At 39.4% G+C, this 14,463-nt stretch overlaps 1 protein-coding gene across 1 annotated transcript in view; it reads right to left on the bottom strand.

The window, feature by feature from the left end:
* The window catches only part of gfm1 (G elongation factor, mitochondrial 1), a 29,574-nt gene extending 16,085 nt beyond the window's left edge, over positions 1 to 13,489 (bottom strand). The window contains 13 exon segments of the mRNA NM_001079994.1: positions 193 to 275; positions 1,094 to 1,231; positions 1,315 to 1,371; positions 3,104 to 3,205; positions 3,612 to 3,749; positions 5,255 to 5,339; positions 6,870 to 7,024; positions 7,306 to 7,456; positions 10,472 to 10,588; positions 10,711 to 10,915; positions 11,017 to 11,149; positions 11,491 to 11,640; positions 13,330 to 13,489. Of these exon segments, the coding sequence (NP_001073463.1) occupies positions 193 to 275; positions 1,094 to 1,231; positions 1,315 to 1,371; positions 3,104 to 3,205; positions 3,612 to 3,749; positions 5,255 to 5,339; positions 6,870 to 7,024; positions 7,306 to 7,456; positions 10,472 to 10,588; positions 10,711 to 10,915; positions 11,017 to 11,149; positions 11,491 to 11,640; positions 13,330 to 13,401 (1,586 nt within the window). The 5' untranslated portion in view covers positions 13,402 to 13,489.
* Between the last annotated feature and the right edge of the window lie 974 nt (positions 13,490 to 14,463).

Here is a 14,463-nt window from a genome sequence, read left to right as displayed (position 1 = left end):
AAAGACAAAGCTGGTTCTGTTTTACAGCTGTCTTTCTCTTTTTTTCGCTCGACATTACGAGCACTGCTCCGTTTGAGCCCTCGCAATCTGCGTTTAGCCGGTAGAGCTCGCGCAGAGCGGATCCCTCTCAGGGATTGTAAATACAGGCTAATGATGCTAAACGAGTGTGAAACAATCTGAAGCAGGACTCACGGCACAGCGCTGGTCAGCGTCTCTCTGAAGGCCACCTTGGGTTTGCCCATCACACACGGACAGCTGTATTCCCTTTCCATCCTCTGAAACACACACACACACACATTTTTTAGTTCGAGTCTCGGCTGGGTCAGTTGGTGTTTCTGTGTGGAGTTTACATGTTCTCCCCGTGTTGGCATGGGTTTCCTCAGGGTGCTCCGGTTTCCCCCACAGTCACATGCCCTATAGGGCAATTGATTAACAAAACTGTATGAGTGTGTGAGAATGAGTATGTATGGGTGTTTCCCAGTACTGGGTTGCAGCTGGAAGTGCATCCGCTGTGTAAAACATGTGCTGGATAAGTTGATACCACTGTGGTGACCCCTGATTAATAAAGGGACTAAGCCGAAAAAAAATTAATGAACAGATATACTAATAATAATAATAAAAGTATAAATAATAATAAAAATAATAGTAATAATAATAATAATAATAGTAATAATAATAATAATAATAGTAATAATAATAATAATAATAGTAATAGTAATAATAGTAATAATAATAATAGTAATAATAATAAAAATAGTAATAATAATAAAGATAATAGTAATAGTATTAATAATAATATTAATAATAGTAATAATAATAGTAATTATAATAATATTAATAATATAATGACGATAATACTATTAATAATAATAATAATAACAGTAATAATAAAATTATTAATATTAATAATAGCATTATTTTACCTTCAGCTTTGCATTGCCAATCATTAACATGAGTAAATAAATAGACTCAATGAGGGGCTAAAGTATCTGTGTGTATTTCTGCGTGCACAGATTCAGTGTGTGTCTGCTTGTGGATGAATCGTCCAGCTCTCGCCGCTGATGGAGCAGATTACTGTAGCCTGGAAGATCACCTGAGAGTAGATCTCCAGATGCAGCTCCCCCATGCCGGAGATGATGGTCTCTTTGCTCTCCTTGTCGAAATGAACCCGAAACGTGGGGTCTTCCCTGGTGAAGCGGCTGATGCCCTTCGACAGCTTATCAGTGTCATTCTGAAGGAGAAAAGAGGAGCGTTTACTGCTGAAAAACACCACGCAGCACCGAGAGAGAAACTCTGATCCTCTGATTCTGGTACCTTGTTTGAGGGCCGAATGGCCATGGAGATCACCGGCTCAGGAACATGAATGGACTCCTGAAATACAGACTATTATTAAACCTCCTGTTGACTTGACTATGAATAGCCGAGCGCCACTTTAACAGCAGAAAAAAATATATGTGCATATGTATATATATATATATATATATATATACATACATACATAAGAAATATACACACTATCCCATGCCCAACACTAATAATCACCATAAATAATAAAATTAGTGGTTATATTACAAACTACAATTCTTAATAATCAAACCCTTTGGTGTTCGCTGTGTTTAGTGAGTCAGTGTGGTGCTCGCGCTCAGTTCAATTCATCTTGATTTCTATAACGCTTTTACAATGTATAGGGTGGGCCATTTATATGGATACACCTTAATAAAATGGGAATGGTTGGTGATATTAACGTCCTGTTTGTGGCACATTAGTGGATGTGAGGGGGCAAACTTTTCAATATGGGTGGCGACCATGGTGAAGTCGGCCATCTTGGATCTAACTTTTGTTTCTTCAATAGGAAGAGGGTCATGTGACACATCAAACTTCTTGGGAATGTCACAAGAAAAGCAATGGTGTGTTCGGTTTTAACTTAACTTTATTCTGTCATGAGTTAATGTGTTCAATGTGCTGCCCATTGTGTTGGATTGTCAATTCAACCCTCTTCTCCCACTCTTCACACACTGATAGCAACACCGCAGGTAAAATGCCAGCACAGGCTTCCAGTATGTGTAATTTCAGTTTTGTCGACGTGAGCCAATTGAATAGCCCCCAAGGTCTCCCGATCTGACCCTCTTAGACTTTTATAATTGGGGTCATCTGAAGGCAGTTGTCTATGGTGTGAAGATACAAGATGTGCAGCACCTGAAACTACAGATACTGGAAGCCTGTGCTGGCATTTCTCCAGCGGTGTTGCTATCAGTGTGTGAAGAGTGGGAGAAGAGGGCTGCATTGACAATCCAACACAATGGGCAGCACATTGAACACATTTTATAAGTGGTCAGAAATTTGTAAACAACTCATGACAGAATAAAGTTACGTTAAAACCGAACACACCATTGCTTTTCTTGTGAAATTCCCAATAAGTTTGATGTGTCACATGACCCTCTTCCTATTGAAAAAAACCAAAAGTTAGATCCAAGATGGCCGACTTCAAAATGGTCACCACCCATCTTGAAAAGTTTGCCCCCCTCACATATTCTAATGTGCCACAAACAGGACGTTAATATCACCAACCATTCCCATTTTATTAAGGTGTATCCATATAAACGGTCCACCCTGTACTCTGTTCTAGTCAATTCAAACAGCTTCTGTCCGTTTGATAGGACTGTACCTCGCTTTCCTTTCATACAAATTACAAACAGCAAAAAACATTTGTTTTCAAGTTTAGTGTTTGTTTAACAGTAGAGATTTCAAGCTTTATGTGAATATATTTCTCATGTGTGTGAAGCAAGTATTGGCTGAGAATTCAGTGTGTTTGCTGACCCCAGAGGACTCGTAATGAAGCTGCAGAAACTGTCATAAACACATGTCTGGTCCGAGAGCCCCTCCCCCGGAGAATCCTCAGCCTATAGCCATCGATGATAGGCTCCTGTACTAGTAGGAGGGGCTTCATTTTTTATATTGACCGTTACCTTTTTCCCCCATTCAAAACTGTGTGACACGTCTAATGTGTGTGTGTTCTCCCACATGTGTGTGTTCTAAAATCTTAGCTCATTCCCGTGTAATAATTTAATAATAATGTTATGATGTGAGGTTGCTCTTCACGCACCATGGAGAGGTTGGCATTGTTGCGGGCAGTGAAGGTGTCTCCGCTGGCGCAGTCGATGCCAAACAGCGCACAGATATCTCCAGCATACGCCACCTCCACATCCTGAACGACACAGAGATAAACACAAATCAACACTTCATCTAGAGGAATGCACACAGATGGCAGATCTGGGCTGAAACTAATCCTAACAATTTTTATGCAACCCAGCACTGGAAAACACCCATACACTCTCATTCATTCATTCATTCACACACACACACACACACACACACACACACACACACACACACACACACACTGGCCAATTTAGTTGATCAGTTCCCCTATAGTGCATGTGTTTGGACTGAAACCGGAGCAGCCGGAGGAAACCCACGCCAATACGGAGAGAACATGCAAACTCCACACAGAAACACCAACTAACCCAGCCAGGACTCAAACCAGCGATGATGACACAGTGCTAACCACTGAGCCACCCTCCATAATCATCTGCACTGGAGTCTGCGCTCACCTCCATCTGGTCAGCGTGCAGGCGCACCAGTCTCTGCACTCGAACCCTCCTCCCCGTGCGTGAGTTGTGGATGTAGTCGGTTTTCCTCAGACAGCCCTGATACACACGCACGTACGTCAGCTGACCGAAACGCCCCGCCTGAACACACAAGAGATAGTTCAGGGCTAGAAAAATGTCCAAATCATTTACTGTTGAACACTAAACCAATGAAGAACAGCAGAAAAGGGGCATTCATCTCAATATCAGCAAGTAAAAACATTCAGCATTTGACATGTTCAACAGAGGAAAGAAACTTGCTAACTTTACATGACGGGGTGTTTATAAAAAGGTCACGACACCTTTATAAACGCGCCATGAATATGAAGGTTTCAAACATGCTTATTAAAACCGTCATTAGGTGTCATTCGCTCCGTTATGTCAATATAAATACAAAGCTGACCTTGTTTGAGATGTCCTTGATATGACATTATCAAGCCAACATAACTTGTCATAGACCTGTCATAAACATGATTGTCATGAGGCATTATAATTGTGATTAATATTTATCCGATCGCTTTTTTAGGGGATTTGCCATTAAAATCTATCATCAAAAGTGCAGTAGACAATCTTATAACCGTCACATCCTGTCTTCCATGAATGTTTGTTTTCGTCATGTGACCTTCCCCATGTGCTCCTTTGTTCCAGTTCCCGCCTTGTCGTTATGTTCATCAGTCACCTGTGTTCATCCCCTGTATGTAATCAGTCTCATCATCCCCAGTGTATTTACAGTCCCTGGATGCATCCGAAACCGCATACTTCCATACTATACAGAATTCGAAAATCAGTATGCGAGAAGTACCCGGATGACTTACTACTTCTGGCGAGATTCTGAAGTGCGCATCCCATACACGCTGCACTTTTCCATGATGTCCCGCGAGAGAATTCCTGAATAAGAGTAAAGCGACGCAACTGACGCAGGTAGGTCATGTGACCATGACAAAATGGCGGATGTAGTACGCCCCAATTCCGTTCATACTGTATAGAACGCACTTTTCTATCGGCCAAGTAGTGTGTTTAAATTCAAATGCAGTACCTACTGAGTAGTAGGCGGTTTCGGACGCAGCCCCTATTTTTAGTCATTCGTTGTCCGGTGTTCTCTCGTTTGATGTCTGTTTTCACCTCATGTTTTTCCTGTGTTCATCCATGTAAGTGTAATCAATAAACCTACGTGTTTTGATAATCCTGCGCCCTCCTGTAGTGAGCTCAGGCGTTACAATAACAGCGTCATTGTTTTAGGACATTTAATGATAGTCTAACCTACCGCTGTAGCTGGCACATTTATAATGCCTCATGACAGTCATGTTTATGACAGATTTATGACAAGCTGTGTTGTCTTGGTAATGTCAAGCTGTCATAAAGACATCTCAAACAATGACATTCAACATGCATAACGGTCCTCATAATAAAAACTCCTTAGTCATGACATGATTATAAAGGATTTATGGCAGTCTTATGAACACCCTCTTCAAGTTAAGTGCTACGAAACATGTTTTAACAAGAAGTTCATGACGGATTTTAATTTTTGAGTGAACAGTCCCTTTAAACAGAGATATTAGAGTAGACCACAGAGAAGAGGAACAGCACAAAGCATCAGCAGTTTTCACCTCCAGTTTGAAGGCCAGACCCACGAACGGCTGTGTGTCATCTCTAGTGGAGTCCATCAGAATCTTTGATCCTTCACTCTCCCCCCTATAAAACACACACACATGCGCGCACACACGCACACGCACACACACACAGATTTGTTATACTGTCGAAGGCGCCATTTACACAAGAGCCTTTTAGTTTTAAAACGGCGTTTTAGATGAAAAACGATCCGTGTTTCACCTAGCGTGTCTGAACATATCCGTCCACACTACGCCACCAAAAACGTATATCACGTGACCATTCGCGCACTCTGGGCATGTGCGTTCTAGTATAAACAGGAAGCATGTGTCTCGCTCTGCATTTGGTTATTGTTAGTCAAACCGGTTGAACAATGAATGGGATGGCAAAGAAAGCAAGAGGGTAGTATTAAGTATTTTTGTGGACAGACGACAAGGTCGAGTTGTTACTAAACGTAAGAAATGAATAACTGCACAATGGCGCCTAAAACAGACAATAGTGCAAACAACGCTCCCATTTCTGTGTCCATGTTGTTGTTGTTTACAGTGAAGGCTGGTCTGCTGTCTTCCGGTAGCGTTAAAGCCATGTGTTATAGTCATGTGATAGGGGCTTGACCAATAAGGGAAGGATACGGCCCAATCAGCTAGCGAATCTCAGCAGCCCCGCCTCCATTTTCAGATGTCTCCGTTTTCCATCATCCACACTGAGACGGAGCAGCAGCGCTTCAGAATGAAAACAGCCTCTCCAGCGTTTCCAAAACGATCTGTTTTCGGCGCTCGAAAACTCCAGCGTTGTGGATAGCGGATGGCGTAACCGTAGCAAAAGTTATGCGTTTTCAAACTAAAACACATTAGTGTAAACGGGGCCCAAGTACAGACAACAAAAAGACTTCCATTGTTTTAACAATACTGTCTACAGCCTAACCTTACCCCTAAACCAACCGTCACAACAACAACTGCACATCATCAGATACTATTAAAAACATGTTCAAGCTGATTTATAAACACTTTAATTTAGTGTAGATCGGTGAAATGTCCACTAGTCTTTTTATCATCAACTGAGCCCTCCCAAGTATAGTTAAACCTGTACACACACACACACCCACATCAGTATGCTTTAGACATGACTAATGTAAATGCTGTTTATTCATGTTAATAAGTCTGATGTCGGCATGTGTTTACATTGAAACACAATAGAGCAATAGCCCCTTAGAGGTGTTGCCCTGTTTCCAGTCCAAATCACAAAACATTCTTAAAACCACAAAGAATTTTAATCACAAGTGTAAAATATAACGTCTTAGAAAGGGATTTGTTTTCTTAAATAAGCAGGTAGTAAGTCAAATAACCTAATTTTAAGGCAAAAACAAACTATTCAGAATACATTTTACAGAAAAATCACTTAAATTTAAATGATTATTTCTGCATACGAGCACATTTTCAATTTATCTAGAGAATGCTTCATTTTTGCAGGTAGACAGGAGCAGCATGAACATTCTACTAAAGCTCTTTTTTCTGTTAAACACTGGCTGAGCATCATATTAGTATTCGAGGAGCTTTGAAATGTCCCGATGTGTGTGTGTGTGTGTGTGTGTGTATGTGTGTGTGCTGAACTCACTCCTCGTTGAGTATGGCGTAGTTCTGCACCTCAGTGGGGTTTGGCAGATACTCCAGCACCGCGTCCAGCAGCGGCTGAACTCCTTTATTCTTCAGAGCGCTGCCCACCAGCACAGGACTGAAGGAGCGCTTGACTGTTGCTCTTCGCACTGCAGCCTGAGCACACACACAGATAACACTCAACAACTGATGATCTGCACACACACTACAGCTACAACTCCAGCAAAGACCAGCTTCATCAATCGCCACATCCACAATTCAATATCAGTGTTTTATCTTCAGGTGATCGGATGTAAATGTGTGTGATGCAACTTTGCAGCTTTACTTTTTTCCAGGTTTGAATTGTAAAACATCTGAGTGGATGGAAACAGAGCTACTGTAACAAGGAGGTCTTAAACTAAGACAGAAGTCAGGGTTTAGTGAGTACTGCAGTAAACCTTGAGGTCGAGGACAGTGGGAACTCTCTCCTCCAGAAACATCTCTCCCAGCGTCTCGTCAGCATTAGCAACACACTCCACTAGCTCCTGCCGGCGGTCTGCGGCTTCACTGCGCATCTCCGGCGGGATGTCCTCATAGCGCACACTCTCACTGCACACACACAGCAGAGGGCATAAGGAAACAGCTGAGCAATACCACAATAAACCCAAATCACAATATAAGCAATAACAATAGAATCACGTATCAAAGTAATCTCGATACAATCACACAAAGTAATCATAATATACATTAATCTCGATATAATCACGAATCAAAGTAATCACGATATAATCTCGATATAAGCACAAATCAAAGTAATCACGATATAAGTAATCTCGATATAATCACGAATCAAAGTAATCATGATAAGTAATCTCGATATAATCATGAATCAAAGTAATCACGATATAAGTAATCTCGATATAATCACGAATCAAAGTAATCATGATAAGTAATCTCGATATAACCAGGAATCAAAGTAATCACGATATAAGTAATCTCGAAATAATCACGAATCAAAGTAATCACGATATAAGTAATCTCGATATAACCGCGAATCAAAGTAATCATGATATAAGTAATCTCGATATAACCATGAATCAAGGTAATCACGATATAAGTAATCTCGATATAATCACGAATCAAAGTAATCATGATATAAGTAATCTCGATATAATCATGAATCAAAGTAATCACAATATAAGTAATCTCGATATAACCATGAATCAAAGTAATCACGATATAAGTAATCTCGATATAATCATGAATCAAAGTAATCACGATATAAGTAATCTCGATATAACCATGAATCAAAGTAATCACGATATAAGTAATCTCGATATAACCATGAATCAAAGTAATCACGATATAAGTAATCTCGATATAATCATGAATCAAAGTAATCACGATATAAGTAATCTCGATATAAACACGAATCAAAGTAATCACGATATAAGTAATCTCGATATAAACACGAATCAAAGTAATCACGATATAAGTAATCTCGATATAACCATGAATCAAGGTAATCACGATATAAGTAATCTCGATATAACCACGAATCAAAGTAATCACGATATAAGTAATCTCGATATAATCACGAATTAAAGTAATCACGATATAAGTAATCTCGATATAATCACGAATCAAAGTAATCACGATATAAGTAATCTCGATATAATCACGAATCAAAGTAATCACGATATAAGTAATCTCGATATAATCACGAATCAAAGTAATCACGATATAAGTAATCTCGATATAATCACGAATTAAAGTAATCACGATATAAGTAATCTCGATATATTCACGAATTAAAGTAATCACGATATAAGTAATCTCGATATAAACACGAATCAAAGTAATCACGATATAAGTAATCTCGATATAACCATGAATCAAGGTAATCACGATATAAGTAATCTCGATATAATCACGAATCAAAGTAATCATGATATAAGTAATCTCGATATAACCATGAATCAAAGTAATCACGATATAAGTAATCTCAATATAATCACGAATCAAAGTAATCATGATATAAGTAATCTCGATATAATCATGAATCAAAGTAATCATGAAATAAGTAATCTCGATATAATCATGAATCAAAGTAATCACGATATAAGTAATCTCGATATAATCATGAATCAAAGTAATCACGAAATAAGTAATCTCGATATAAACACGAATCAAAGTAATCACGATATAAGTAATCTCGATATAAACACGAATCAAAGTAATCACGATATAAGTAATCTCGATATAATCACGAATCAAAGTAATCACGATATAAGTAATCTCGATATAATCACGAATTAAAGTAATCACGATATAAGTAATCTCGATATAATCACGAATTAAAGTAATCACGATATAAGTAATCTCGATATAAACACGAATCAAAGTAATCACGATATAAGTAATCTCGATATAAGCACGAATTAAAGTAATCACGATATAAGTAATCTCGATATAATCACGAATCAAAGTAATCATGATATAAGTAATCTCGATATAACCATGAATCAAAGTAATCACGATATAAGTAATCTCGATATAATCATGAATCAAAGTAATCATGAAATAAGTAATCTCGATATAACCATGAATCAAAGTAATCACGATATAAGTAATCTCGATATAATCATGAATCAAAGTAATCACGAAATAAGTAATCTCGATATAAACACGAATCAAAGTAATCACGATATAAGTAATCTCGATATAAACACGAATCAAAGTAATCACGATATAAGTAATCTCGATATAATCACGAATCAAAGTAATCACGATATAAGTAATCTCGATATAATCACGAATTAAAGTAATCACGATATAAGTAATCTCGATATAAACACGAATCAAAGTAATCACGATATAAGTAATCTCGATATAATCACGAATCAAAGTAATCACGATATAAGTAATCTCGATATAATCACGAGTTAAAGTAATCACGATATAAGTAATCTCGATATAAACACGAATCAAAGTAATCACGAAATAAGTAATCTCGATATAATCATGAATCACAGTAATCACGATATAAGTAATCTCGATATAATCATGAATCAAAGTAATCACGATATAAGTAATCTCGATATAAACACGAATCAAAGTAATCACGATATAAGTAAACTCGATATAAACACGAATCAAAGTAATCACGATATAAGTAATCTCGATATAATCATGAATCAAAGTAATCACGAAATAAGTAATCTCGATATAAACACGAATCAAAGTAATCACGATATAAGTAATCTCGATATAAACACGAATCAAAGTAATCACGATATAAGTAATCTCGATATAATCACGAATTAAAGTAATCACGATATAAGTAATCTCGATATAAACACGAATCAAAGTAATCACGATATAAGTAATCTCGATATAAACACGAATCAAAGTAATCACGATATAAGTAATCTCGATATAATCATGAATCAAAGTAATCACGATATAAGTAACCTCAATATAAACACGAATCACAGTAATCATGATGTAAGTAACCTCGATAAATTCACGTATCAAAGTAATCACGTATCGAAATAATCCAGACAATCACATATACAAGTAATCTCAATTGAATCTATAAGAGACATGAAGCAAACGCTGTACCCGAACGGGCCATCAAAGACGATGCTGCGCTCCTCGATCAGGTCAATGATCCCGCGCAGATTCCCCTCCAGCCCGATGGGGATGTTCACAAACGCTGCATTCTGATTCAGTTTAGTCCTGCAAAAAACACACAGATTCTTTTATTGTACTTTGCTTGTATTTTGGTTGTGTTAATGTTGTGTTTTGGTTGTGTTGATGTTGTGCTTGTGTTGATGTATGTGTTTTGGTTGTGTCCTGACCTGAGCTGCTGCAGTGCTCTGTTGGGATTGGCTCCCAGTCGGTCCAGTTTGTTGATGAAAGTGAGGAAGGGAACGCTATATCGCTTCATCTGTCTGTTCACAGTCACCGTCTGACACTGAACTCCTCCGACCGCACACAGAACCAGCACCGCCCCGTCCAGCACACGCAGAGACCGCTCCACCTCGATGGTAAAGTCCACATGACCTGACACACACACAAAATTAAGTCTTGCACGTATGGAGAAATGCAAATAACATACGTGTTGCCAGATAGTGACGGAGCTCTGTTTGACTGCATATTCTCACCTGGTGTGTCGATGATGTTGATGTTGTGGTTTTTCCACATGGTGTAAGTGGCAGCGGACTGGATGGTGATTCCTCTCTGTCTCTCCAGCTCCATAGAGTCCATGATCGCTCCCACCCCATCCTTACCCCTCACCTGAGCACACACAAACAACTGTAAGCGGAAATACACTGCGATTTGGAGAGAATACAGATCCAAGACTAAAGCCCTATCTAAATGATTGGTTGAAACCTGAAATATGGGAAAACTGTCCTCTAAACTCACAATCACATTACATATTTCAAATCAGCAACCCAATCTGAAGTGGTCTGACGGATTACTGCTGTAGCTTCAGCTCCAAGTAGGTTTAAAACACTTCCTTTCCAGTTGTTCTCGAGCTATTGTATTTGTGCAATGATTGGCATGGCATCACTCTCCTCTACGCCCGGTAAGCAAAGGATGGAGTTATTAACTCAGTCTGCACGTCTCGTTCTCACCTCATGCATCTCCGCTATCCTGCCGGTGTAGTACAGCACTCTCTCGGTCAGCGTGGTCTTCCCGGAGTCAATGTGCGCTGAGATGCCGATGTTCCGGATCCGCTCGTTCGGTGTGATGCCATTTGAGCAGGAGCGACAGCTGATCAACACCTGAGACATGAGAGATTCAGAGATATCAGAGAGAAATACAGGTACATGAGAGATTCAGAGACATGAGAACCGTGAGATTTCAGAGAGTGAACAGAGAGACATACAGATACATCAGAGAGACAAGAGACATCAGTGAGACATCAGAGAGTGATCAGAGAGACATACCGATACATTAGAGAGACATAAGAGAGTGATCAGAGAGACAAGAGACATCAGTGAGACATCAGAGAGTGATCAGAGACATACCGATACATCAGATACATGAGACATCAGTGAGACATCAGTCATCAGAGAGACATACAGATACTTGAGTGAGTTAGAGACATCAGTGAAACACAGATGAATGAGAGATAGAGACATCAATGAGATATCAGAGAGACGTACAGATACATGAGAGATACAGGGACATCAGAGAGACAGCAGAGTCATCAGAGAGACATACAGATACATGAGAGATGCAGAGATATCAGAGAGCAATGCATATGAAGGAGATATTCAGAGAAATCAGTGAGACATCAAGGAGAAATACCGATACATGAGAGATTCAGAGACATGAGTGAGACATAAGATCAGTGAGACACCAGAGAGTCATCAGACATACAGATACACAAGACACATCAGTGAGACAAAAAATACTTCAGAAAGAAATCAGTGAGACACAAAAAAGACACAAGAGAGATCAGAGATACACAGAGACATCAGTGAGACAACAAAGAGACACAAAACTGTACCACAGAGACATCAGTGACACAGAGACATCTGAGAGACCATAGTGAGACCGAGACACCAGTGAGACATTAGAGACACCAGTGAGACAACAGAGACACAAAAATACACCACAGAGACATCAGAGACACAGAGACATCTGAGACATTAGAGAGACATCAGTGAGACATTAGAGAGACAATAGAGACACAAAAATACACCAGAGACATCAGTGATACACAGAGACATCAGTGAGACAAAAATACACCAGAGACATCAGTGAGACAGAGATATCTGAGACATTAGAGAGACATCAGTGAGACATTAGAGAGAAAATAGAGACACAAAAATACACCAGAGACATCAATGAGACACAGGAAAATCAGAGATTTCGGTGAGACTGATACATCAGTGATACACAGAGACATTAGACATCAGTGAGACACAGGGACATCAGAGAGACAAAAAATACTTCAGAAAGAAATCAGTGAGACACAAAAAGACACCAGAGAGAGACCAGAGATACACGGAGACATCCGTGAGACAACAAAGAGACACAAAACTGTACCACAGAGACATCAGTGACACAAAGACATTAGAGAGACCATAGTGAGACAGAGACATCAGTGAGACATTAGAGACACCAGTGAGACAACAGAGACACAAAAATACACCACAGAGACATCAGTGAGACACAGGGACATCAGAGAGACATCAGTAAGACAAAAAATACTTTAGAAAGAAATCAGTGAGGCACAAAAATACACCAGAGAGACATCAGAGATACACAGAGACATCAGTGAGAAAACACCAAACAGATATGACGGGACAGTAGAGACACACAGCGAGATGACGAGGGGGAAATGGCATCATTATACCATCCGGAGACAGAAAGAGGATCAGCAGGAGACTGACAGAGACACCAGAGAGAGACACACAGCGCGCTATGCTCTGAGTATGCGATATGTAACAGTAAATACACACCTGCTGTAAAGTGCTGTGTCCTGGCCGGTGCAGACGCGCCAAAGATGATGATGCTGCTCTCAGAAGCCGCATTGTGAACAACTGAAGATGTGTGTGTGTATGTGTGTGTGTATGTGTGTGTGTGTTAGTTTACTCTCGTGTCACACACACGAGCTCAAAGTCACGCCGACCGGCTGCTTGTGAAACAGCTTCCTGGTTTACGGCGAGCCGGAGAGGGCAAAACAGACGAACGCATTTTCGATTTTCCTGATGGTTGACCTTCATGAGCCTAGACTTTATTAGAAATACTATGGGCTGTTATAATTATGCTATTATATAAAATATTTTTGCGCAATTGTCAATTATACATTAATATGTGTATATACTTTTGATGAAAGAGTGCAATTTTACAGATCGTATATGACTAATAAACTAATGCTTAATGAAATGTAAAGATTTTATTAGTTGTTTATGTATTGATACACTTTTGATGCATTTTTCGCACAGATGAAATTCAGAAATACGTACAGCTCTAAACGAATCAGCTGAAAGAGGCCAAATTGTGTAGGCTGATAGAGGAGTTTAGCGGTTTTAGAATGTGACGTGACACTATTAACGCGGGAGCTGCTCACTTTGTGTACAGTATAGTGTTTAACGTGTGTTTACAGTTGTTGATATCGATTATATTGCGATTATAAGACGCTAATGTTGGGATAGCGCTATATAGTGTGATCAGGACAGCACTGACATCCGCTGACCACTAGGTGGAGGTCCAACGCCACCAACTTTTACCTCACACAGTGGGTCCAAAAAAAGCTGGATTAAAATTATCCTTAGGCAATAATGTGAGCTATTTTAGGACTACTTTAATGAAAGGTTTTGATCCACTTCAAATGTTGACTACTGTATACTGACCAAGTACACATAAGTAATTGGTCAAAACAAAAGGCTCATCCATATACACTTAGCACCCTCTTCATTAGATTAACAGAGTAACAAGGTGAATCCTGATTGTGAAGGGCCTCTATCCTGCATAATGCGCTGACTCAACAGGTTGATGAAAATCACCTCATCATTTACTCTCCCTCGTGTGGTTTTAAACCTTTCTGAGTTTCAATCCTAAACCCAACCCTCACACTAATGTAAAAACAGTAA

This window comes from Danio rerio, chromosome 15 (genome assembly GCF_049306965.1).
Source record: "Danio rerio strain Tuebingen ecotype United States chromosome 15, GRCz12tu, whole genome shotgun sequence".
Classification (NCBI taxonomy): Eukaryota; Metazoa; Chordata; class Actinopteri; order Cypriniformes; family Danionidae; genus Danio; species Danio rerio.
Note: the sequence above shows the minus strand (reverse complement) of the source record. Positions and strands in the feature narration are given on the sequence as shown.